A 27,875-nucleotide genomic window follows, 5' to 3' on the forward strand; every position below is an offset into this window, starting at 1 on the left:
TGTTTAGCCCACAATCACATGCCTTATGCATAATAAACATTTTGAGTGTCCTCATGGTGATCAAATGAATTCAAAAATTTAACATTTGAATTAATATGTGACTGATGGAGTGCATGCACATGGATTTTTCTTGTCTGCATGCTGGAATAGGCCTTAGGACATTACCAGACATTCAGAGGTACACTCTGAGGGGAGAGGTGGATGGGTTGGTTCCCTGGAGGCACATGGCAGACACACAGAGAGGCCACTTCTGAATGGCAAGTCATGAGAAAACAACAGCAGCAGCAGGAGAACAGAAAGTGATGCCCTATGCTCACTGTAGGTGAGCACAGGACGGAATTGGTCAGTAAAAACGGAATTTACAATTTAATGCAGAAATTGCGGAAATTGAATGAATTTGACCTAAATGCTGGGTTTTTTTTTAGAAAGAGGAACGTATATCTGAGGAATATGTTCCTGGGGGAACACTAAAGTGGGGCACAACTTGTCCTTCACTCAAAAACACTCACCCCGCCCCCTCCTAAACAATAACAGCATGTCAAAGCAGCTGCACGAACCACTGGCAAACATCACGTAGCCCCACACGGGGCAGTACTGTGGGACATAATGTTGCACCTTCAAGAAAACTCATCCGTGCTTCGAGTTATTTTACCTCACTACACCACCTGAGTGGTGTGCCTCACCTCATGCGAGGCACAGTGCTCAGCCCTCGGAGGCTCAAAATCAAGTCGGACGGACTCGAGATTTTATGAAGTCCCACAGTCTAACTGATGTTAAATTCGAGTAATAGTTAGCTTAATTATTCATCCTGTAGATACTGTAGTTCCCTGTGGTTGTTTAACAAGCCAACACGTGTCTGTATTAACGTAGCGCTCTGATATGAGGCAGACAGACAGACAACGAGGGAGATGAGGAGAGAACTGTTACAGTCAGGAGTAGAACAATGCAGGATCAACCTGCATGCACTGTTACAGACAGAGAGTGAAGAAAAATTTAGGTAACAGGTTTACTTTTAAACATTTAACTTTAGTGTGATCTTTTAATTAAGTTACTATCACTCTGTGTTTGAGAGAACAGAAGGATTTTTTCATTTACATTATTAACATGAGTTAGGATGTGATTATACATGTGAATGTGTTTTGAAATGTCCTCCTTGTCAGGGTTATCAAAACAACGGATCCTGGGCCAATTGTGGCCCTTTTTCAAAAAATGTAAGGTTATTTCTATTTAATTATTGAATATTTGATTCATTTACATAAACAAGAAAATTTTTTATGGTAAAATTAGTGGAAAGGTTAAAAAAACAGAATTCCAAAAAATTAAAACGGAAGAAACGAAATTTGGAAAGAAATAAAACAGAATTTGGAAAAAATGAAACGGATTTCATAGGGCCCTACTTGAGTCTATTCCAAAGGTCAGCTTTGTCAGGAAAGACGCGTGGTTTGCCGTTACAAATATCTCTCTTTATCAATAGTTCCTGCTCTTCCTATGCTGATAAGGGAAGCCTTAGGCAGGGAGAATAGCAGCAGAGCAGGCATTGACAACAGTAAGTCAGAAACAGAATCAAGGAGGAGCTGGGGTGGAGGAGGGTTGCAAGAGCAGCTTGTAAAGAGAGTGGAACAGTGTAGCTGGGTTAAGAGTAGTTCAAATAAGGCAGCATGACTGTGATTAGCCAATAGTTAAGAGGAAATCAGTTGGCCGTCAGCTGATGAAGGCTTGCATGGGATCGGCTGAAAAACAGCTGCTCTGTGGGCCAACGAGTCTTCTGCACGTCAAATATTTGTCAAATATTTTCAGAACTCTTTTAAAATTGGTGATGTTTACGAGCAGTTAAATATCTGTTGTTTTTGTTTAGTGTCTCCGGAAATTCCTGTTTTTTCTCTGTTATTAAACTATGCTTGTGTTTGTGTCATTAAAGTGGAAGGTGCTGTGGCCAATCAGTGAGTGATATTCAATAAAAGGGCATGTCTGTCAGTAAAAGATTTCTAGGAAGCCTGCTCTGGTGTGTCCTTGCGCACTGGTTTTCAGATGCCAGTCCTTGATCCTTGATCCAGCTTTGGGAGGGTCTTTAAGAGGGCTGGTCTGAAAGTTTGATCAGTTCGGTCAGCTTGGCTAAGGACCGAGGACAGATCATTTAAGAGACATGAGATGCACTAGGGGGTGTAACATCCCATCAATGTATGTCAATGCATTGGTGTTTCGTGCATTGATCAGTTGATCGATAGAAAGTCAAGACATTGATCTACACTGTCACTTTTACCAGCCAAGTTAAAGAGGATATCCACTGATCTGTCAGCTGTGGGGACATATTTCAGACGTAGACTACTGCACGGCAGGTTTCTGGCCTTATTTTTGCTGACTATGTCTGCTTATCTTATTTGAGAACCACTACCCTATGGCATTGCTTACAGATAAAAACTCTCCCCTTGTTATCTACTGATGGCTGAAGTAGCACAAGTGATGACTGATACAGGCTCCATGGATAAACAGAGAGGGAAAAGTCAGCTGTCTCATGTCTCTTTTGATACACTGGATGTTGTCTTCCATCTCTCCTTAGATTTATGATGAAAATATAAGATGTCTAAACTCGAGGTGGTTCAAGCAGCTGCTTGGTACTGGTACGATACAATAAGATACAGTAAGATGCAGTATTACACCATACAGTGTGATATGATACTGTACGATATGATACGGTACGGTGCCATCAAATACTGTAGGGTACATTATGAAACAATACGATACGGTATACGGTAGGATAGGATATGGTACTCTGCTGTCCAATCCAATACGATAGGATACAGTTTAACACGGTACAGTACACTATAATGTTCCTGTGTTTAATTTACCTCCAGTGCTTCACACATTTAGCAGAGTCTACTTGAATCACTTGCATTGTTTTCACTCTTTCAGTCAGCAAATAAAAAAAGTATTTTTCCATTATTTACATTTTTTTATACTATTTTCAAAATAATCTTATCAGATTCTCTTATCCTACTCATATTTGACTGCTATGTTCTTTTGCTTTTCCTATTATTTAGTTTTCAGACTCATACCTTGTGTAAACCTGTTGCTTAGTTCCCTGTTTTTTTCTCTGATGTTATCCAAACTTGTGCTCTTTTGTAGGGAAAATGTCAAACATCCGTGCTGTCAGGAAGAGGCAACAGCTGAATAACTTGGTCGCTATGGTTACAGAGCTAGCCAGGCCAGGCTTCACCATCGTGGATTTCTGCAGTGGAACGGTGTGTTTGTGTTTTCATCCATCAGTCCTGCTATGCATGTATATTTATCACTAAGCCTGACCACGGCTACATCAGGCTCAGTGATACATTAGCACCCAGCTGCAGAGAGAACTAGTTTTTCTTTTTTTTTTTTCTCTCCCTTCCTTTTTGAAAGTCTTTTATTCTCGGCCAGTGTACACAGGCAGACTGGTAATTACACTCATGAAAATGCACGCTCCGAGCAGTAGAGCTGCATGGCTGAAAGGTCAGTTCTTGGTAGGAAAGGGCAGCGCTAATCATCGCTCTATTGATGTCCTCTTTGATGTGCGCTGTTTGCCTATTGTGCATTCTCATTTTGTTTTCGCTCTCTCTTCATTCTGCCTCTCAGGGCCATGTAGGCATCGTTCTGGCTCACACACTACCAGACTGCCAGGTAACGTGTCTGTTTGTGCACATGTGCGTGATTGAGTGTGGTGTCAGGAAAAAAATGAAGCTTATCAAAGCATGATTTTAGAGCCATCTGGGACAAGCAGTTTTCATCATAATCTGCATCTTAAGTAGACTGTAATCAAGCATTAAATACACCAGTGATTACACATATTAAAAATAGACACATTGTTGGTCTTGTAATTGTTTTTTTTTTTTTCATTCATTTTATTGCTTTTACTGTTGGAATAAAACAGTAAGCCTCAGGTAGTTAGTAACAATTTATTTTAAATGTTATGTTAATTATTCATTTTTAGAGCTTTTTTTGAGTGCAGATCACAGCATTTTTAAAGTCCTTGTTAAACAGAAACAGAAATTCATTTGAAACCCAGTGATCCCCAAAGTGGGGCCCGTGGCCTATGGGGAGAATCTAAGGATAAGACCGGCTGGGCAGGGGAGTGCAGCAAAGCTAAATAAAATCAATGCATGTTTGACACTGCTTTGAAAGCTTCACCCATTTTGTGACAGGTTTGTACTTAGTAAGCTTATGGCTAAAATGACTCCACATCAGATATCACAAATAAAAAAACTAAGGCTGACAGCTTCCATTCGATGGGTCAGTTGTTTGGATGAAACGCTTGTGTCCAACCAAGATCACCCTGGTTGGCGAGTCCAGGAAATGGGATGTTTTCAGCAACAGCAACTCAACACAGTTCAGACGTTTGAAATACAAATGCATGAGAGAAACAAAATTACAACATCAGGAGCTCTGAATACGTGTTCACATGTGTGATGTTAAAAGAAACTCCTCGAAAAGATATTACTGCCTTAATTTTCTATGATTTTGATTTTTTATGATTTTGAAACTTGATTTTATACTTTATCTCTGAAATTTGGTCTGGGGTTTCATAGAAGTCTTCTGCTAAATGAATAACCCAAAACCCGTATTTTTTTTTAATTACAGAGACTTTAAACTTGTTAATGCAAGCTTTTATTTCTCCTCATTTTCAGCAATCACATGTAGCTGGGTGTCTTTGTGTTTGTTGTCAAGGTCCTCCTCATTGAAAACAAAGAAGAGTCTCTGGTCAGAGCTCAGAGTCGCAGCGCTGAGCTTGGTCTGAAAAACATCGGCTTCATTCAGGCCAATCTGGACTACTTCACTGGACCCTTTCAGATTGGGGTGAGCAATGCTAAGCACTTGTAGAAAAATGTGCTTTTACCTTTGTTTTGTGTACATGTAAACATTAATCCATAGAGCAATTTATTAACTATTAAAAACAACTTGAAGCGACTGCTTATTTTTGGTTCAAAGATTTAAAATGTTGTAAGCTGAATGGTAAACTCCTGTTAAAGCATCATATTCTTTTGAAAACTACATGCACTTTGCATTATTAAACTCCAATCAAAGTCTGTTTAAAGCAAAATCAATAACAGGTCTCAGAACACTATGTGTTGGTGAAGAAGTTGCTTTAAGCGTGAAAAGACTGAGAATTAGTTTTGACTGAATTATGGATTTAAAACCATTGCAAAGTTATTCAGCTCTTGAAGTTTCAGGTTTTTTTGTTGCTCCCACTGGATACCAAGATACTACAAGTTTTAAAATTACAGTCTTCAATTTTGCTTGTTAACTATACCTTTATTCTGAAAGTGCATCGACCCTGGATGCTAGAACTTAAAGAAATTGAATTACAAATGTTAACTGGTGAGATGTTTTTTTTCTCTATGAGTGGGCATGCTTTGGCACATTCAACTGACATGCCCTCAGCATTCAGACCAGAGGTTGTAACCACATTGTTTAATAATTTTTAAACTCATATTATGTTCTTTGGGATGTTTTTCATTACTGTGATTTAGCTTGGTGGTTAATACACGGTCTCCTATATACAACAACCTTAAAATACATCATTTTACTGCTTTACATGGACTTCAAAGACTTGTTATAGTTCTGCCACAGAGGAAATGTAGTTGGCAAGAACATTTAGGTGCAAGCACTCAGGGTTGAGAGGTGAAACTCCTGACAGGACTAAGAAATTGAAAAAGTTGGCAAGTGGCAGTTCCACATAAATGAACATGACTTTAAGCTGCAATAAAATTTAGACAACTGTATATCACAAACATTTGTTTTTGTGCATTAAGACTTTTTCACATTAGGTACATTTGTTGTGTACCCTGCCTTAGCATGATTGCCCCCCCCCCCCCGCTGGCCTGCTTTCATATTAACAACAGAGTCCCATGCCTGAACATACTTACGTATGTACTCAGTCCAGTACAGTAGGTGGCGGTATGCACTTAGCTGGTTCACAAATCCACCAAGAAGAACACAGAAGAAGAAGAAGAAGCAGCTGTGGCAACCTCTCCAATCATCAATTGGGTGACAGTAGTTCATTTTGTATGGACAATTGAGTCCATCCTGCTGCTATGGATGTCTTTTTTTGTTGTTGAGACCCCAATCATGACCCTCCTTCTACTGCTACATCTACCATGCTGCACAGATATTTTTGAAGAGGCAGGAGGCATTTAGAAGTGCCCTTTGCTTGATGATGAGTAACCTGCACATAAACATGAATGTGACAAAACTCTCATGGGCCATGCTTGAGTACATGTGAATCATGCTCAAGACCACCTCTTCAAGTGGACTGGCATGTGTCAAGTGAGTCCGGGCTGCTTGTGTTCACAGCGATCAAATGAACCAGACACAACTGGTCAAGAGTTAGGACCCATCACCTCCTTTTAAACATCAATTAGTGACCCAATTTCTGATATTGTCATCAAACACATCAAAAATTGTAATTTGGATTTTTGTTAATATGGTGAACGGAGAGAACAAAACCCAATCTGAAGGCACCAAAAACTTGTTTCATTCAGGAACCTTCTCATCATACATTTAACCATTTATTGCAAAGTGTATATACAGTTTTACTTAAGGCTCTGCTCTGAAGATGCTCCCTGGGTTAATAAAGCAGAATGTTTTGACTCTCCAGGGAGCTCATAGCTATAAATCCCTATATAGACATTAATGACTGCATTTTGAATTCAATAAAATTAATTCCAAAGCATATGAGAATCTGAGGATGCAGCAAGCTTTATGTTATAAAGGAGGTGGCTGGGGTGGTGGAGGTTAAGCTTTTCCAACTTTAGCATTAAGTACGTCCTTAAAATACACCACTGTGTTATAGAAACTGGCCATCAGTTGATCATGGCTAGTGCAATGACTTCCCTGTCCTGCATTAACTAACCATAGGCTTAATTTAAAAACAAATTATATTTAAATTCTGCAGTAACTCTAAAGAAACTAACCCTATGCCTTTTCAGGGTTCCATGACATGAAACGTTTAAAGTTAGTTCCAGCATTTTACATTGGACAGGAAATCTTTGTTTAGTTTCATTTTAAATGAAGTGCTAGTTCTATCAAGAACTAGAACTTAAACTGCAAAAGCTTAAGGGAGTAAAGGGTAAAAAAAGATTTACAAATATCAGCTTTATAGATAATTTCTCTAAAGCTGAAGCATAAACTTCATAACTGACATCCATCCGGCTAAAATTCTGATGTTTAGAAGCATGCAATTTAAACAGCTGTCATTCTTTGGTTCATGTAAAATTTTCTAAAGTGTTTAGACTCCACAACGACCATTTTGACCTCGATGCAACTTTACCTTTAATATCTGAAAATTTAGAATTGTAAAAATGGTAATTAAGCTGATAAATCAGGGTTTTTTACCATGATGCACAAAAATGCCAACACCCATGATGCAAAGAAAAAAGACGACTTCCCACACTGCCATGTTTGGAGCTTCACTGCACTGGGTCTCAACATATTTTCCTCCCTTGGAAGTTTAAAATTTCAAAGGTTTAAGCCAGTTTCCCTCATCTTTTACTAGAACCTGTTACAGTCAAGTTGAGATCATTTTTGTCAGAGCAGCTAGCTTGGCTTTCATTTCTTGAAGTGAAGCTTTTGATCAGATACCTCTGTTTAAGTGGTGCGATGTTTGGCTCTGTCCTCCTCTGATTTTTGAAAAGCCAAAACCAGGCTCATCCAGAAAATGAAGGACAAAGGCAGTGCTAGAGCTTAGGATTCTCTTCAATGAGGGACGTTAAACTCTTGTCTTTGTCCTTTTTACTTTAAAAACCAGCTGTGTAAAGAGGCTTTTGATTTGCTTTCAAACATATTTCACTGCTAAAATCTGAAGAGTTTTCCTTTATTAGAGGCGTGGGAGTCATCTTTGAAAGGAAAGTGTAATCTTTTCAAAGTCTTTGCAATAAAAGAAGAAAGCCATTTGCAGTTTTATTCAGGCGTTTTGGTCGTGTTGCCCTTTTCACTTTTGTAGTCATGGCGCTCTTTTTTTACATAGATGTCTCTGCCAAAGCTGCAGATTGTTACGCTCTAACATCCCGCTCAGTGAATTGGTTTTATTCCACACAACTTCATTTATTGTTACAGCAAGTGTTTTACTGGCTTTCAGTGGCTTTTCTATGTTGGATAAAAACAGATATAGAGTTCAGCATTGCGGAGCACTCTCTACCTGTTAGCGGAGACCTTTGCTAGTCCTAAAACACCCACCATCATCTGCAGAGCTCTTGACTTTTCTAAACTGATAATTACAATCAATCTAGAGCAGAAAAAAGGGCCTTTAATGTGGCCGATTATGGGCTGTATGAATCACAAAAACAAGTCTTTGGGATTTAAAATTGCTTCTGTCACCTTTTTTTTTTTTTTTTTTTTTTTTTTTCATTTAATTTAGTAGAGACAAAAAAGTATGTAAAACAGGAAATGGTATGACAATACAACAAAACAGGAAATGCAACAGTTATCAATACTACATTTAACTGGACATGGACTGGAAATATTAACAAATGAGCAGTGAATATACACTGGGCTAGAGAAAGGAGTATGGAGCATCTTCTCTGTGTACACACAGATCAAACTGGTAGTATTGTGCAGAGGTTGAACAGTTGTAACTACTGCCTGATATAAATATCATCACCCCTGCCAGCTCTGTAGCAGGGAAATGGCTGGAAGAAGTCCATTTAAAAGTCACATATTTTGAAAAATACGCTTTTCACAGGCTTTTTTAGCAAAAATATTTGCTGCTTCTTGCCTGTCCACAATCCCCCCAAGGATCAGAACCCCCGCCCCTTTTTCGCCACCCTTTAGAAAAAGTGTGCTGAAACAAGCCGTTCTCAGATTTTCCCCTCATGATGTCATGTGGGGAGTTAGCACCGCCCCCAGGCCAGTTGGCCCTCCCTGCTTGGAAGAAAGTTCCCAGGAGGATCATGAAAGCCACATCCATTTCATGAGAGGGGTGTGGTCAGGGGCGGGGTCAGATAGCTCATTAACATTTAAACTTACGGACACAGAAACAGCTCGTTCTGAGCAGAGCTGAAACAGAGGGGTTTTTAGACATGCAAAAATCCAATACTAGAGTGTTTTTTCAGCAACAAACTTCACAGGCATGTTTTGGGGACCTCTGTGAACAATTTAAAAGTGTCTTAAAGGGGTCGCCTGCGTACATGGCGTGCGCCTTGACCACTCGACTACCGGTGCGCCCTAGATTTTTTATTTTTAACTGAGACCTGGCTGTCACCTGGTGACAATTGCCATATGCTTGAGCTATGTCCTACTAATTACAGCTATTTTAGTTCACCCAGAGTCAGTGGTCGGGGTGGTGGTCTAGCTGTTGTTTTTAAAAAATCCTTTAACTGCTGCCTCATTTCTACTGGTAAGTTCTCTAGTTTTGAGACCTCAATGTTTAAAATCTGAAGCACTGAACCTGTCATCTGCCTAATTATCTACTGCCCCCCCAGACCCAATCCTAGCTTTGCACACGAACTTTTATCCTTTGTTGTTTTAAATTTCGACAAAGCCATTATTGCTGGTGATTTTAATATTAACATTGATGACCCCTCTAATTGTTTTGCAACTGAGTTCCTAAAAATCACAGACTCATTTAATTTAGTACAGCATGTATCTGGCCCAACTCACAACAGAAGCCAGACTTTAGATTTAGTTTTCACTTTGGGTTTGAACGTCAATTCATTGGCCTTAGAAAATGTTTTTATCTCAGATCATTTATGTGTCATTTTTAGCACTCTATTCTATACAGCACCAAAACACCTCAGTAGTACCCTGTCTTCTCGTGTCCTCAATGAGCATAGTGCTACCAGATTTTGTTCTAATTTTGCACTTGGCCTACTAAATCAAACTCAACCTAAAACAACCCAACTCAACAAACTGCTTGACAATTTCAACAACCTCTACCAAACCACCTTGGATGCTATTGTCCCAATTAAATATAGATCAAAAGTACTCACCAAATCATCACCTTGGATGAACAATAACCTACGAAGATTAAAAAGTCTTTGTAGAAGAGCAGAGAGGAAGTGGAAGAAGACAAAATTACACGTTCACTGTCTATACATAAAAGAACTTCTGACGTCCTTTAAAGGGATACTTCAACATTTTGGCAAATTCGCCCATTGCCATAATTCCTATAGTCTTAGTAATAGGTTCATTTCCGTTAGTTGTCGGTGCAAGCCATTTCTAGATCTGGGGGGACCGATATACCAGCTGCACAGCTAATGCTATGTATTTTTTGCTTTCTCTCATCAAACTCATCAAATACACAATCCAACAACTCCAAAACGCTCTTGTGGACAAGTTGTGACCTGCACATTCACCACACTATGAAATAATAACGTATAATTATGTAACATTACGACACATGAAGCAAATACTCAGAACTATTTCTTGAGTAAACCACTGGGCGGAGTGACACAGTGCAGCAGCCATGTCTGGAGTGTAGTTCCGGCTTTGCATTTAACTTTAAAACATCTCCGTCTCGTAATGTCCAATGATTATTTCATAGCATGGTGAATGTACAGGTCACAACTTGTCCACAGGAGCATTTTGGAGTTGTTGGATTGTGTATTTGATGAGTTTGATGAGGGAAAGCAAAAAATACCACCTTACATAGCGTTAGCTGTGCAGCTGGTTTAATGGTCCCCCCAGATCTAGAAACAGCTTGCACCAACAAATAAAGGAAACAAACCTATTACTAAGACTATAGGAATTATAGCAATGGGCGAATTTGCCAAAATGTTAAAGTATCCCTTTAACAATCAAATGAAAGATGCAAGAACCAACTACTTCTCTAACCTGATTACAAACAACCAGAACAACCCATGATACCTATTTAACACCATTAATAGACTTATCAACTCTTCCCCCCAGCCTTCCAGGCTTCCTTAAATATTGACTGTGAAATGTTTTTATCCTTTTTTTAGCAAAAAATCATCAACATCCTTTCTAATATTATTCCTCTGACAGCAACGCCTCATTCCTATGATTATCCTATCTATTATGATTTACTTAGCCACTTTCAACCACTTTCTCTCCCTGACCTTATAAATACTGTGTCCCACATCCTCAACTGCTCCCTCACTTCTGGTTATGTCCCTCATTACTTTAAACAAGCAAGTATCCACCCCTTACTAAAAAAGCCCAACCTTGATAAGTCACTTCCACAGAATTACAGGTCCATTTCTAAACTCCCATTCATATCAAAAGTCCTTGAAAAGGTGGTTCTTCACCAGTTATCATCTGTTTTAACTGAACGTAACATTTTTGATAAATTTCAGTCAGGATTTCGCAAACAACACAGCACAGAAACTGCTCTTGTCAAGGTCACAAATGATTTATTAATGAGTGCTGATAATGGTGACTGCTCTGTTTTATTAATGTTGGACCTAAGCTCAGCATTTGACACAATAGATCACAACATTTTAATCAACAGATTGGAGCAGTGTGTGGGTATTAGTGGAACTGCACTAAAATGGTTCAAGTCCTACCTGTCAGACAGAGAATTTTCAGTCTCCATTGGTAACTTTGTTCCTTTCTTTGCTCCAATGATGTACGGCCTGCCACAGGGTTCAATTCTTAGTCCTGTACTGTTTTCACTGTACATGCTTCCATTAGGAAATATTATCAATCAGTTCAATGGGGTCTCTTACCATTGTTATGCTGACGACCCACAAATATACATGCCACTTAAGTCCGGTAACATCGACAACCTTAATACACTATTAGAGTGTCTTACGACCATAGAAAAATGGATGAGCTGTATTTTTTTGCAGCTGAACACAGAAAAGACAGAGGTATCAGTAGTGTCATTAAATCCTGTTACTTCCACTTAAGAAACATTAATAAGATCAAATCAACTCTGTCTTTTCCCGATCTACAAAGACTCATTCATGTTGTTGTTTTTCTAGGCTTGACTACTGCAATTCTTTATTTACCTGCATTAGTCAGTCTGCAATGGCTCAACTCCAACAAGTTCAGAATGCTGCTGCTCAGATTTTAACACAAACCGTAGGTCCCACATCACCCCAATCCTTTCTTCTCTCCATTGGTTGCCCATAAAATACAGAACTGATTTTAAAATCTTTTTATTAACATTTAAAGCACAACACCATCTGGCCCCTCCATGAATCACTGAGCTCTTAACTCCCTATACCCAAAATCACAATCTAAGATCTCTAAGTGTCCCTTCATTTGCTGTTCCCAGGTCCAGACTGGCTACCAAAGGTGACCGGGCATTTGCCATTAAAGCCCCTAAACTCTGAAACTCCCTACCGGAGGATATAAGACTGACCAACTCACTCCCAGTTTTCAAATCTAAGTTTAAAACTTATTTATATCGGTAGGCTTTTTCTTAAAATTGAAAATCCTTGTTAATCTTGGGTGCTATATAAATGGTATCTATCTCACCCTCCTCCCTAATATATTTGTTGCATTTTTATTATGTGTATTCATCATCTCCTTTTTACTGTTGTTTGTTCTTGTTTTTAATCTGTCCCTGTTTATCTTGTTTTATTCTCTGCATTTTGTAAAGCACTTTGAAACCGTTTTTTGGTAAGTGATATATAAATAAATAAATAAAATAAACAATCTAAGCTGTAACAGATACACTATATGGACAAAGTATTTTGCCACACCTGTTAGTAAAGACAAACTGTAAGTAACAGTAAAGATTTGGCAGCAAACGCCAGCTCTGTACTGTTATTTTACAGTACTCATACGAAATTTCCAGAATGCCAGGAATGGATTAAACTGATAAACTCACTCTGGTGATTCCATTGCTGAAGAGTTCAGGCATTGATGTAAGAACAGAAACCGTCCGGTGGAGCTTCATGGACTGTGTTTTCGTGGCTGAGCAGCTGTGTGCACACCTCACATTACCAAGTCCCATGCCAAGTGTCAGATGGAGTGGTGTAAAGCACACCAACACTGGAGTGGGGAGCAGTAAATATGTGAGTGACGAATCACACTTCTTTGTTTGACAGTCAGATGGTTGAGTCTGGATTTGCTGGAGGCGGGGAGAATGTTACCTGCCTGACTGCACTGTACCAACTAGGGATAATGGGATGGGGCTGTTTGTCAGGGTTTGGGCTAGGCTCTGTATTTACAGTGAGGAGCAATCTTAATGCTTCAGCTTACCAAGACATTTTGGACAATGCTATGCCTCCAACTTTGTGGCATCAGTTTGGTGAAGGCCCAAAAGCAAGGAATTTGCAGAGCTTGAGAAGTAACCACATTATGATGGGAAAATGAGCTTTTTTTATCTCAAGAAAAGAAGGGGAAATAGTGAGAAAACATTTTCATTTCCCATTATCACAGTCAAACAGAGTGAAATAAAATGTATGTATGCATGTCCACTAAGGGCTTCAGTACTTCGTAGACTTTTTGCCGCTCTTTTTCCAGACACATGTTTGTGACAGCTTTGCGAACCATTTTTGTGTTCCAGCCCACCAGTTAAGAACCACTGATTTAAATCTCCTTTTAAAGTCACACTTAAACCAAGTGGTTCACACACATGAAAATACAATTTTTAATCATCATTACAAGACAGTGTAATAGTGTGGAAAATCTTCACTTTCACTAGGAATATAATTACAAGAAAGCCTGGTAAATGTGCAAAAAACTGTCCAATAAAAAGTACTTTCTTTCCTCCCTTATGCACAAAGGCCTTGCTAACACCCACTCTCTATCATCATCACTCTTTATCCTTGTCATTTATGTCCCAGGCCAGTGTCTTCATGTCATGGAGATCCATCTTTCTTATATGTGTCACGGCCCAGTTTCAGAAAAAGCCGGCTGTTCCAGTAGCCTCACTTGAGGTCTCAGTGGGACTGATAGGAATATTCCTATACATACCTGCTGTAATTAGCTGTAGCTGTTGTTCAGCCTCGTCACTCCACTGAGACCTGTTCCACTTGGCAAGAAAACAAACAACACAGATTATTCTCTTCCACATTATGTTTTTTTTTCCTTTTGTGGCCCAGTCAGAACATTTTTTTTTCACACGGTGCATGAATGTTAAGATTTCTGTATGAAACAGGTGCTGCAGTTTGTCCTCTGCACTGCTTGAGCTTTACACCTCAACATTTACACAGCTGCTGCTGTTTTCACCCTCTTTCCTGTGTGACGGATGTTTCACCGGCAGGAGCCACCTATTACACTGGTTTGAACCCTCTTATATATAATACATGTATCCATTTTTAGTCACGTTCACTTAATCAGGCTAATTAAGCTGAGGTGCCTCTATTCTTAGTCAGTGTCAGCTCTTCCTGTCTGGGGTGTTAGATTTGTATCAGAGCCTCTACACACACTCTATTTAGTTTCTATTCTGTCTCCTGTCAGATAACATCGAGCAAACACACCTGAAGGCAGGAAAAGTCATGGACCTTGAAGTTGATTTGGATTTTGTTGGCTCTAGGACCTTTATTGGATGTGCATAAGGGTCCAGGTTGTTTGCAATTGATTCTGTCTCTTAGCTTCTTTACGTTGGCATGAGGAAAAATGTGACTGCAGTTAACGCTTTAAGCTTTATGTAAAAACAGGTATTGATCCGTTGCAGTAAGGATTTATCAGCTTTAACCCCATGTTCCATTTAGAGGATTTTCCCCCCTGTTTCTGTCAAGATTGAGTTTATTTATCTGCAGTGAAATTCAAAATAGCTCCAATCTTTGAGAGGAAAACTCCTTGATTATACGTAACTGCATTATTCCCACACATGCCTGCACAGCACACCTGAACTGTGATTGTCAAAGAGACAAGATAAGAGAAATATAGACTCATAACTTATATCATCCCATGGAGATGAACCTGTTATCTCTGTTTGTCATCAACGCCCAGCTGTTAATTCCACTGCCAGGAGGCTCTCAATCAAACTAATAAGAAAAGATGAGGAGTCAAGACACATTAACCAGCTTCACCCACAGTTATTGCTTCAGTTTGTTCTGAATTTAGCACTTTATGGATTAACTGGACTCTATAAAGTGTGTTTACTAAACTTTAAACCAACATTTTCTTTTACAGAAGAGTTAAGGCAGACTCGGTAGTTGGGAGGTTAAGGTGTCTATAAAAATTATTCACCCTCATGGATGTTTTACCCTTTTATTGATTTTATAAATCAGTCATGGTGGATATAGCTCGGCTTTTTTGACCAAAGAAAATACAAAATGTCAAAGTGAGAGCAGATTTCCACGAAGTAATGTCAATTGAACAGCAGTCTCACTCTTAGTGAAACAGGGATCACCTGAGTGCAGCTGATGAAAACTCAGGGAGACTCCATGATCAAGTGGAAGAAAAAGTTTTTTGGTCTGATGAGACCAAAATGGTGCTTTTTAGCAGTCAGCTAAGATGCTTTGTTTGGCTGCACATCACCATAAACACACCATTTCCACTGTGAAGCCTGGTGGTGGCAGCATCATGCTGTAGGGGGGTGCTTCTCATTAGCCGGTCCTGAAAGGCTTGTAAAGATAGAGGATGACATGAATGCAGCGAAATACATTGGAAAATCCTGGAGGACAGTGTTATTCAGTCTGCAAGAGAACTACAGCTTGGGAGAAGATTTATTTTCCACCAAGACAATGACCTGAAGCATGGCCATGGCCTTAAAGTCAAGTCATAAACATTTGATATGAAAACCTTTTTTGTAATTTTTTCTGTCAATAAAGGCTGATTATTCTGACTGTGATTGATTTATAAGATAAAAAGGGTGAAACATCCAAGAGAGTGAATAATTGGTATAGACACTGTACATGCTGTTAACTACACATATCAACAATGGCTGCCCCTATGTATCCATGTAGGGGCAGTAAAGAGATAGGATATTGTATGTATACTAGGGATGCATGAAAATGATCAGTACCGATAAATTATCGGCCGATATTGCATATGTTTTATGTTTTTATTACCCTGATAATAAAAATGAACCGATAAAATCCACCCATAATAAAGGTGTTTGTTATCTTTCTCATGAGACTGCACCTTCCAAAACAGTAGGTGGCACTGCGGTACGTGATCCGCTGTAATGCACCAGAGAAGAAGAGGAAGTAGCCTCAGTGCTAACAGGCTAAAAGAGTGGTGCAGGAATGAGTCCTTAAATGCAGATTAGTGAACCAGATATGATGCTTATATTATCAATTTATGAAGATTATCTTTATGAACAAAATGTGTAAGTTTCATAAAGTTTCATTGGACACAGATCCTATTTACAGCAATAATCCAATAAACCATTGAAAAATCCCAAAGGCTCGACGCCGAGGGAACCCATGCCATGTTAACTTCAAGGTTTGCCTACAAAATTACGTCACGGCTGCACCGCTCTATAGAGTCTAACAGCACAGCGGTACTGACGGAGTTATTCAGTATTTAAGGGGAGGATGACACAACAGTGTTTGCAAAATTTGTCCCGCAAAGATCCTAAAGAGTAGAAAACAGTCTTCGTGTTTTAACACAACGGATCTTATAAGTCACTTAAAAGTCATCATCCTAACGACGTTAAAACAAAGCGACAGTAGCTGCTAGCCCTAGCCGCAGGCATTAGGACCAGGCCAAAGGCTAACACCAGGCAGAGTGCTGATTCAGCAGGCACTGGAAACTGCAAAAAGTTCGTCAGAGCCAATAGGCAACGCCGAAAATGAGAAAATCAGTCTGACAGTCTCTTGATCCACCGCTACTTTCATAGACGTATCCCTGCCTGCTCTGTTTGATGTGGTTTCATTCAGACTGATCCAGATTAGGAACAGAACTTTCGCCACAGACAACGGTGTACTTAACATTATTAACCTATTTCTGATACGACTCATGTCAGAGCATATTTTTAATCTATATGTAAAAACTTCAGCTCTCTTTAATTCTGACTTACTCAGCAAAAAAAAAAGTCTGCATTTTTTTAAATGTTTTTTTATGTCTGATTCAACAAAAGTCAGCTGAATTCTTGCTTAGTTTATAGAAATGTCAGATTTGACCACTTATCAAGATACTTAAATTCATTTCAAGGGAAAAGGGGAAAACATGTCAGTCGTTTGTGTATGTTGTACTTTTTTTGGTACATAAATGTTTATAAATATCTTTGCTCACTACATATTAACCCCTTTTTAACCCTTCAATGTGCATAAACACATCGAATAAACTCTTTTGAAATCAACAATTGAAAAAGAATTATCAGTTCTCATTGTTTATCAGCCATCAGGGGTAGGAAAATATCGGCATCACTAATATCTACCAGTATGGTAGTTGAGTGCTCAGCTTGAAGGGATTGTTGTGAGACTCACAGTCACTCTGCTCCTCTGCCAGTCCCTTGTCCTCACTGAGGAGTGTTTTAAGTCTAAGCAGCACTCTACAAAATGTATTTTATTAGCAGTAAACTTCTTGTTTTCTTTAAATGAACAGTTAAAACCGAATGAAAGTGGTCAGAAGTAGTGATAAACCCTGCCTATGTGGTATTTGGCATTTTGTAATCCAGCACGTTTTGCACATGCTTGTGATATATAAGCCACAGACAACATCTCTAATGAAAAAATAGATACTTAAAGTGAGGCTCATTCATCCATTTTTATGGTAATGTAGACACTTAAGTGCCAAAATTTGACATATTCCACATTTAACCTTTTCTTCGCTGACATTGATAATATATTTTTATTTTTTAGGTTCAAGTGCATGACAGTTATATATTTTTTTACTTGGATTTAATGAAGGAACTTGCCTTATTTATTGGGTATATGGGTACCATTTTCATCTAGTTCTCATATGCTGAGAACTAGATGAAAATGGTGATACAGTTTAGAGGTATCTGAAGGAAGTAGCTTATTTTCAATGTGAAAATTTTGCACACTATATTTTCAAATTGCAATACAATATCCTATCTAATTCTGTGCTTATTAAAAGCTGATCGGTAACACTTCAACACCACAAACAACGCTGAAGCTCTAAAACTGTTGCTTCACCTTTCTCTAACACTACAAAGCTCTCAGCACGGCTGCAGACTGGTATAAGCTAAATTAAGCAGTGCAGTAGCTCGCCGTATTGGAGGAACTTGCTCTGACTCAGGCCTCGATAGGACAGGAGAGGGATGCAATTACTAAAGTAGCAGTGAAAAATGAAGCCTCATTATTTGTGTGATGTGATTATTGAGAGAAAGATGCTGAATGAGAGAGGTTTTCCCCTCCCCAGAAGACAGATTTATAAAGAAAAACAGCTTTTTAAATGGCTCCTGGTTTTTTGCTTGTTGCATATTGATTTATTATTTCCCCAGCAGTGAAATATGTTAGTGCAGATTTATGTTTTGCTGAGCATGTGTGAAATCCTATAAGGCTAAGAGATAAATCAGAAGTGTGTATTTCTCCCTCCTGTTTGCATTTTTAATGAGTATCTTCTAACATACTTGGCCATATTAGTACTGCTTGATCAAAAAGCACATTTTTCAAACAGGGATTTTTCTAAATCAGTCCATAAATGAGTTATTAAAACACTGCAGGATGTGTTTCATTGTAGTTGTGTGCTTGACAGACTTTGTGTTTGTGTTAAATCAAGGCTAAAGGTTATAAATGTAATTAAGATTTACCACAGCATGACTAATGTAAACCATTAAGAAACCGGCTAGAGTGATGGTGTTACTTTGTTAATTATTTCTGCCTCCGATAAGGGGAATACAACAATCTTTGATGGAAACTCCTCCTTCTAATCAGCAGTCAGAGACGTGTTGAGGAAAGAATACCAGCCAGGCTGTTCCCCTGACAGAAGAATAGAAAACTAGGTGTCATAGATATAACACCGTACAGGTAATTGATGTTAATTCTCCTAATTTCCTCCCACTGATTATTCTTTCATGTGCAGAGCTGAATTGTTTAACTTCATTTTTGAACCATTGCACATCTTTCATAGGTGGAATAAATGATTATTTTCTTTGGAGTATTTGAAGAACAAAACATATTCCTTGCAGAGCTCGTCAACATTTCTGAGCACAGACTACGGCTACAAGAGACTCCTTTAGGGGATCAGGATATTACAGGTCTGTCACCAAAACAATTTTTTGCTCTATCAGGCAGTTAAAGTTGACCAACTCCCTGTTCATCCACTACTTCACTGATTATCAGCTGGTGACCCGAGGGCCACATCAGGCCCCCCAAAGCTTCCTGTCCGGCCCCCGAAAGATTATTAAATTCAGACAAGGAGGAAAAGCAGATGCTGTGGTTTTAAGAGCATCCTTTGGCTTTAAATGTCTGCAGCTGTTAAATCCATCCCACAAATAATGAATATTGAAATAGTTTGAGAATTACTTAACATTTGATCTGTTTTACGGAAATTTATTGTCATTATTAGTAGATAATTAAAAATAGGGTTAAGGTTGATAGAAATGCTGCAAACATGACCAGATAAAGTGTTGAAAAGAGGTTAAAATGTGGCAAAAATTGATTAAAGAGGGAAGAAGGGGCAAAAATGTATCATAAATTGGTTACGAATGACAAAATAGTTCATAAAAAGTCATGAAAATGGGTTAAAAATAGGCAAAAATAGAAGAAAAATGACAAAATGGGTAAAAGAGTGGCTTGAAGAGGCTGAAACATGCTGGAAAAGTGGTTTAAAGGGTTAAAGAATGGCAAAAATGGTTTAAAGAAGCAAAAAGGGACAAAAAGTATCAAAAATTGGTTACAAGTGGCAAAAATACAGCAAAAATAGCCTGGCAAATTAGTGAAAAGGTATTCAAGAGTGGCACACAAGGGAAATAATTGGCAGGAAAGTTGCAAGAAGGAGGTTAATGAGAGGCAAAAAATGGCGAAAATTGGTTAAAAGTTGCAACTTTTGTTGAAAAAAATGTAATGAAAAGAGGTTAAAGGTGGCTAAAATGGATACGAGTGGCACAAAGGGGATAAAACATGCAGGAAAAGTGGTTTAAAGGGGTTAATGAATGGCAAAAATTGGGTTAAAGAGGCAAAAAAAGGGTTAAAACGAGTTAATACTGTTGTTAAATCACAGTTGTGGAGGGCCCATTCTCTGGGATTTTCAGGGGCCCAGCCAAATCTGTTGTCAGACCTGTCTCCTTGTGGTCTGCAGCATGATAGATAATAGGGATAGTTCTCCATGGTAATGGCTAAAAATATCCTGCGTTTTAAGAAAACACAAATACTACTAAAATAATATGTTAACCAGACCAGCATATTTATTTAATTTTTGTGTATTTGAAAATCTGACCCTTGTGCAAAGGTACTTGATGACCCCTGCACTACTTCATAAGATTTCTTTGTACAGTTTACCCAATGATTTCACATTTCCACCTATTATTTGTTTGAAATTATTATTGAGGCAGCTGCTGCATGAAATCCTGGCCTGGACTTCCCTGCTGAGCAGCTGTAGTGTCTGTTGTATTTTTACACTGTGTAACTCTGTAGGCTACTTTTCAAGAGGCCAGCTGAGCATTTGTTGGCACAGATTCAACTTTAGTAGAGTTGATTTGGTGAAAACTACAGCTCATACTTTTCTTTTCTATAGAAATCAACAGGCTTCTCTTTGTGTGCAGGATATGGGCATCATGTTGTCAGGAAATGATGCTTTAAAGCACAACAAACACCCTGGTCTCACTTTTTTTACCCACCTTCAGACAGCTGAGAGTGAAGGAGGGATATGACTCATCATACAACACCAGATTAAAAAAAGCTGGGATGTTGTTAAGATATAAATAAAATGTTAACATAATGACTGGCAAAACAGTGAAGCACTATATTCAATTGAAAATAAAGGACATCATTTTAAATCACAGAAATGAGATATTATATGGTTTTGGGGAAACGATATTCGATAAAAAGACAATTTTAACAAAAGACAAGAAAAGTTATTAAAGTCTTCAAGAATGTAACCGTGCATGTCTGACATACTGGCCAGATTTGATGTCTGTAATCAGGTGAATTCATCTCGCAAAGTAAGAAACGCTTGTTTCCCAGTCGATTCTCACGTTTTTTCCTCTGGGTGTGGTTTAGCTGTCCTGAGAGCCGGTAACAGTGGCAGCCATTGAGATTAGTGTGGAGGCAGCTGTAGCAATGAACTAGCTCCACTGATAGTGACAGCATGTGGAGCCGCCTGTAGAGCTCTCATTATGTAGTTTACTCCTCCATTGCTGCACCAGTCTACTATGTCATATGTTTTGTCGGTCTGAGTGGCCCATGACGAATGTGACAGATAGGTTCCTTTCTTACCAGACACCGTATATGGGCAGCTACTGTATGGATGTGAAACATGGTAGTTATTAAAAAAAGTAATTATTTAAAATTATTAGTTACCGTCCAAAAAAGCAATGTGTTACATTACTTAGTTACTAAGTTAAAAGTAACTAGTCACAATACTAGTTACATTACTCCATGTCAGCTGAGATCTACTGCAACAATTGCCAATTAAAATGCAATGCTAAACCTAACATGTTCTCACAATAGTATTATCTAATGTAAAGGCACTATTTCATGCAGTAAAAGGTGTAAGGATACGTGAGTCATGTCAACACAAGAAGTGATGCTACAAGACGGGACTTAGCAGTCAAGAACATCTGCCATGTCTCAAGTCAAGTCATGTTGACAAGGTGAAAAGATAGTTGCTGCCTCCTAATACATCTGCGTAACACTATAATTAACACAAATCCTTATTCTAATAAGGAGGGCATACACAAGACGTCTCCTTTTTGCTCTTTAATACAGAAAAGGTGAGAGTAAAATTGTGAATATCAGATCAAAACAGCACCGCACAGAACAGTATGTCTAGAGCAAAGCCACAGAAGATAACTTATCTCAGCTTCTGTGGTTACCTGTTGCTGATGTTGAGAATCGAGCTCTGGAGGTTTGGTAGCTGTCAGCATCATGCAGTGATCTTGAACATCGCTTCAGCACTGGGGGGTCTTTACAAGCTTTGGATCAGCAGTCTGCCTTTGCAGGCATTTGGACAGATTTTATGTGGACTACGCAGCAGTGGAGAGGTTTTTCTGACAGTTTAAACTTCACCATCACGTTCTTGTCCTTTTGTGCAACAGATTCAAAATAGTGTTGATATCTCCATGCATGTGAAGATAAAAATTATAATGATAAAATAACGTTAGAATCTGCGGATTTCATCATCTGTAATACAGACCATTATGAAAAGATTGTGAGAATCTGAGAATCTATGTACACAAAGGATAAAGCAGAAAATTAATATTAATTGAGCATAATTTATAATTTATAAAACAAAGACATCAGTTTCAATATTTCGTATGCAGGCTTTGTGCCATTTTCAATTTAATTGGTGGGTTTCAGTGTTTGGTAAATCTTCCCTTTCTGTATTTATTTACATTTTAAACAACAACCAGCCAGAGAGAGCTTGGAGTAGAGCGGCTGCTCCTCCTTTGCATCGAAAGAATCCCAGAGCTAAAGTGGTTCAGGCATATGATCAGGATGCCCCCGGTCGCCTCCCTGTAGAGGACTTTCGGGCATGTCCAACTGGGAGGAGACCCTGGTCAGACCCGAAGCTTACTGGAAAGATTATATATCCAAGCAGCAATCTCTGTGTTTGAAAAATGAAGTGCAAAAACTGCAGTTACTCGAGTGTCCACTTCAGGCTGTCTGCAGAAGCACTGAAAGTCACAAACACCCCCATATCAAAATGCTGATTTTTACCTCAGTAATAGACTTGTTCACAGTTTGGTTCCAAAAACATATTGTAGTTGAAATAGTTTATGTTTTGTTAATTTAAAACTCATCCATTTTGGTTTAAATATGGATACTTATTTGTGCATAATAAGGGCCATGGCTGGTATTACAGCACAGTGTAGCTGTTTGTCAATCGGCATTAGACCCACTACATCTCCACCTCAGTGTTTGTTTCTAGGTTGATCTAAAGTTAGTTGAGACAGTGTCATTGATATGGTGGCCACCATGGATTTGACTGCCTACAGTAACCAATTGTCAGACATTACTTAAGTATCATCCACTTTTCTTTACTGAAACAAAACTAGAACTAAAATCCTGATTGTAGGCTCACAAAAAAACAGAGACAAGAATTCACAACAGATTCATCTTCATTTCCCTTTATGTGCAGTGAGCATGTCAGAAATCATTGTGTTATCACTGGTCATAACCACTATAACCAACACAGCCTTCTGCCACTTCACCCTTTATATGGCAAGAAACCATATATGGTCATGTCAGTCAACTTCCTTCTTTGCCTCCCCCAACTCTCTGTGATACAGTAGAACCAGAGTGATTTTTTTCAGCCAATCAATGAAATCAGTCAAAATCACAGAAAGTGGTATCACAGCATCTGACGAATCAGCAGTGACCTGGAGTGTCTCGAACGTCCTGTTTCCACCAGAACTAAAAAGATTCAATGTTTGATCTCATTTGATCCTAAAAACATGGCCCCAGCATCAAAAATAAGCATAAGTGGATGAAAGTTTCTCATTGTAAAGGTGAAAAGGAGTCATGATAGGTTTTGTTGCTGAGATTTTAGTGTGAAAAGTAGAGGAACCATACTTGGACATACGTCAGTTTAGGGTTGTAAAATGCTGTCTTTTTAAACACATAAGGCCAATTCATCCTGCAACCATACTAAGGGTTTTTTTCTTGACAATAACTAATTATGATGTAGAATAATAGTACTTTATAGTGTAGTTGGAAGTTGCCACAAGTAGTAGGTAGTTTATGTATCAGTCTGATCCCAATAAACCGGTCATTCATATTTCAACAGATTAGACTACTGCAGCTCCCTCAGATTTGTTTAATTTGTTCAAGCTGAAAATGTCTTATAATCACAGTATATATCCCATCTCACCCTGAAAAGCCTTGGAATCTCCTAGGAGGAGCTCCAAAACTTTTCTGTGGAAAGGGATGTCTGGGTTGATTTGCTTAGCCTGCTGCCACCATGACCCTGTTGCAGATAAGCAGAAGATGGATGAATGGATGGAAAGATGGACGGATGGAAAAGTCCAACTTAATCGAATTTGTTTTTTTTTTCTTGTCTTTACTTGGCAGTCCTTTCACAAAGTTTGCCATGCATTGTTGAACTGAATATATTGTTTTCATTTAGCCTGACACCTCCAGGGCATAACTCTGCTGCCCCTAAAGAGTTGCACCCCCACTCAGTTTGGGAATCACAGATGAACCAGGCTGGACATAAAAAAGGAAAAAGGTGAAAATTTGTAGTATTTCTGGATTGGTTTGTAGATTACCTCTCATAAATGCCCAGTGCCACATTTCAGTGACTTCAGGATTTGTTCTGGCCATGTTTAGAGTGTCTGTAAATTCCCTCATCTTGGAGCTGCTGCCTTTCTTGGCTCAGCCCTGTTCTGACCGCCTCTGAACTCCTGCTCTGTGGCACTGCTGTCAAGGCAACAAGCAGAACCCTCCGACTTGCTGACGCCAAGTGACATCCCTTTGAAAAACAAGAATAGAAGTTGGAGGAGGTTCATTTTGGCCACTCTTGTAGCTGTTGTCACATTAAACTGTTGATGACACTTTTTATTTAGCATTAGCAGAGTATCTATTTTGCTAATGCACGCCTGAGAGTAAATCGTTTTCTTCCTCTGTACTTTGAATATTAAACTTATTTCCTTTCTAGAGATGTAGGGTTTTTTTTCCAGAAAGTTTTGGCTTGAATACAGACAGGATGTGATGCTGGCTCTTTTAGACCCTTATTGTGATCTTATATATAACCGCACCATTACTAATGCAGTGCTAGGTGTTCATCACCACGCACAGTTTACCCACTCAATGGGAAACCTGATGCAGTCGTGCCTCCACTGCTGAAGAACTAATACATTTTGTTTGCTCTTCTTCACAAGTCTGCACCTTTGAGAGCTCACATGTATTTAATAGCAGCAGCCATTCTGAGGTAATCAATTGGTCTGAGTGTCTGTTTTAGAGACGTCTGAGTTTTAGACTTGCAGTCGGACTAAAGTTTAATTTGATAGCTGAAATAACCTTGTTTGTTTACACTTCAGGTTGCCCTTCATGCATGCGGTGTGGCCACAGACATGGTGACGGAGCATTGCATTCAAGCGGGAGCTGCCTTTGTCATCAGTCCTTGTTGCTACGGCTTCATCCAGAATGCAATCAAGTTCTCATTCCCCAAGAGGTCAGTACCTGCACAGCTCAGTCCAATGTCACCAGTCAGGGTTCCTTCTTTCTTTCTTTCTCTTAAGCTGTGTCTGACCTTCTTGTTTGCTTGTTTGGCCCCTGCTAGCATCTGTGCTTCGAAACTTCTCTTTTAAGTGATTCAGTCTCTGTTTTGGGGCTCTCAGTCGTCATTCTCTCCCTCTGGCACAAAAAAATCACACAATCTGTTTCCTCCTGTTTGTGATCATCTCTGCTGTCAGTAGGCAACAATGCACCTCCACCTTCACTACAGGATCCGCTCCCTTACCTTTGCACCCTTATCCTTGCTCTATCAGCAACAGAGAGGAGGGATCCCTATGTAGAAACCACCTTGGGAATTACAGAATGTAAAAACTGTATCCTTCAAATCCAGCAAATCTGTTGTGTTGTCAGTGGAATAACTTCTCAAGCTTACGGTTACAAGAAGCAGAAAGAGAGATGGAGGATGAAAGTTGGCAGAAAGTGGAAAAGTGGCTTTAAAATTATTGGCACAGGGCACAGATGACCTAGTTGTTTAGGGTGCGCCCCATGTACGCGGGCAGCCAGGGTTTGAATCCGGCCTGTGGCCCTTTCCCGCATGCCTCTCCCCCACTCTCTCGTCCCTGTTCCCTCTGTCCTCCTCTATCAATAAAGGCACAAAAGCCTAAAATAGATTTAAAAAAAAACAAAACAATTGTTAGCACTTGGATGTTTAAGTGGAGAAACTGATTTTAATTGTTGAATGAACTGTAGTCATGATTTTGACAATAAGACTTGTTGATCCAAGCCTGATCCAATGTAGGATAAGTCTTGAAAATAAGACAAACAACTGCAGGCTGCAGCAAAAAGGACACACAATTGAGCATTAGCATCAGGAGGGCAGATTTCAACTCTGGTAGTTTTTGTTTTTTGTCTTTTTTTCTGATTTCAAATTAAAATGATGTAAGCATCCAAAATAAAACTAGGGTTTGGAAAAGCTGTTGTTAAAATCCCTTGCTCTGTTTAACAGAAATGCTTAATGTGTAGATCTGAAAATGGCAAAAAAATGCAAGGAAAATGTGATGACTTCTACTTTCAAAGACCTACAAACTTTAGGTTTGCTTAAACTGATATATTTTCCTGCAGTGGAAACTGCATCTTACATTCAATGTTTCTCAGCTCTCTATTGAACCAGTTTCAGATAAAAGTGCCGATCTACGGTGCTGATCAAAGGCTGGTTTGAAGGACAATGTTAAGAGTGACCATGCTGAGACATTAACTCTACCCAGCCATTATAGAGAGACACAACAGAAAATAAAGTTCCATCAGGATGACTTTGTCAAGAAAGACACGTGGTTTGCAGTTACAAATATCTCTCTTTATCAATAGTTATTGATTGCTCTTATTGCTGTCATTTTTATTTGGTGGTGTAGCTGTTCTTCGATCCCTCTGCCCTTCCAAGAGCCTATGTGGAATGCATCAAGAAGGAACAGCACACGTTCCTGCTCTTCCTTTGCTGATAAGGAAAGCCTGAGGCAGGGAGAGAAGCAGCAATAAACCCAGAGCAGAGCAACATCAGTGACAACAGACTGACATTGATTAAGTCATATGTAGCATAAAGGAGGAGCTGGGGTGGAGGAGGGTTGCAAAAAGCAGCTTGCAGAAGGAGGAGCAAAACATAGCCAGGCTAGAGCAGTTTAGATATGGCAACATGAGTGCAGACAGCCGATAGAGTGAATCAGCTGGTCGTCAGCTGATGAGGGTCTGCATGAAACCAGCTGATCTTGAGTTGATTATATATGGTAGCGCTTGGCTCCATGCCTTTCCCTAAACTAACGCTATACTAACTTTCAATTTTGGTTTCATCAGAACACTTCAGAATGGGAAGAAAAAACAAATTTAAAATTGCAATCTACCACTGTTAACATACAAAATTAGCATTAGAAACATAAACTAAAAACCTGATGAGTAAAAAAATATAAATAATAATAAGAAAAATACTATTATTAAGGAAAATTTGTTTTGAAGTTGCACGTTTATTTGCTTTGGTGTATAAGGCATAGTGTTTTCAAGAGTAACTAAAACAACATTACTCACAAAAATGTAGAGTAAAGAGCTCTGCGCTGTCTGAGTGATCAAAAAATATATAAGAATTAATGAGAGTTGAGGCAACTAAAAAAGTTTCACTCAGTTTCTCTGGTGATCAGGACAACTCCACCTTTGTGTGGACCAAATATGAATTATCTTAAAGTGTTTTATGTTTCTTAGACATTGCTTTTTTTATATGAAAAAGATTCAGATTAAAATGCTTCATGATCAAGTCAGATTTTTAAAAACAAGTATTTGAGCTTAGATTAATAAAAAGCACTATGGGTTGTTTTATTTAATGACAAATGATATTGAATTTTATCTAAATAACAGTTTTCAGTTGTGAATTTCGTGCTTTTTCATTTTTAAATATCCCAACACAATAGGTTTTCTTTTATATTGTGTATCTGTTTCTGGAGATGACAGAGTTTATAGTCTAGCAGTCCAGTTGACCTCTCACTGTCTCTAGGTAAAGAATTCTGGCCCTTTTAGTGCTAACCACACTTTTGCAGAAATGTGGAGAAACTCTAAAATGTTGTAATCATTCTACAATCCAGTGATTGGATTTCAGATACAGCTCATTTGAAGTTGATCCACCAGCTTGCTCTTTATCTTCCGTCTGGCCTCATCTCTCCCTCCAGCCTCTCATCAAAAATGAACATTTTTTTCTTTGTTGCTTTTTGGATGCAAGTTCAAGAGTAGTTATATGAAATGATTGATTTACTCCAGGGTTTC

The 27,875-nt window shown here is 38.9% G+C and overlaps 1 protein-coding gene across 2 annotated transcripts in view; it reads left to right on the forward strand.

The window, feature by feature from the left end:
• The window catches only part of gstcd (glutathione S-transferase, C-terminal domain containing), a 112,368-nt gene that overhangs the window by 60,037 nt on the left and 24,456 nt on the right, over positions 1–27,875 (forward strand). For both annotated transcript variants that reach the window (XM_041784240.1, XM_041784241.1), the window contains 4 exons: positions 3,124–3,239; positions 3,607–3,651; positions 4,696–4,824; positions 24,941–25,074. In XM_041784240.1, the coding sequence (XP_041640174.1) occupies positions 3,124–3,239; positions 3,607–3,651; positions 4,696–4,824; positions 24,941–25,074 (424 nt within the window). The remainder of the gene's footprint in view (positions 1–3,123; positions 3,240–3,606; positions 3,652–4,695; positions 4,825–24,940; positions 25,075–27,875) is intronic.

The sequence above is a fragment of the Cheilinus undulatus genome, linkage group 4 (genome assembly GCF_018320785.1).
Source record: "Cheilinus undulatus linkage group 4, ASM1832078v1, whole genome shotgun sequence".
Taxonomy (NCBI): Eukaryota; Metazoa; Chordata; class Actinopteri; order Labriformes; family Labridae; genus Cheilinus; species Cheilinus undulatus.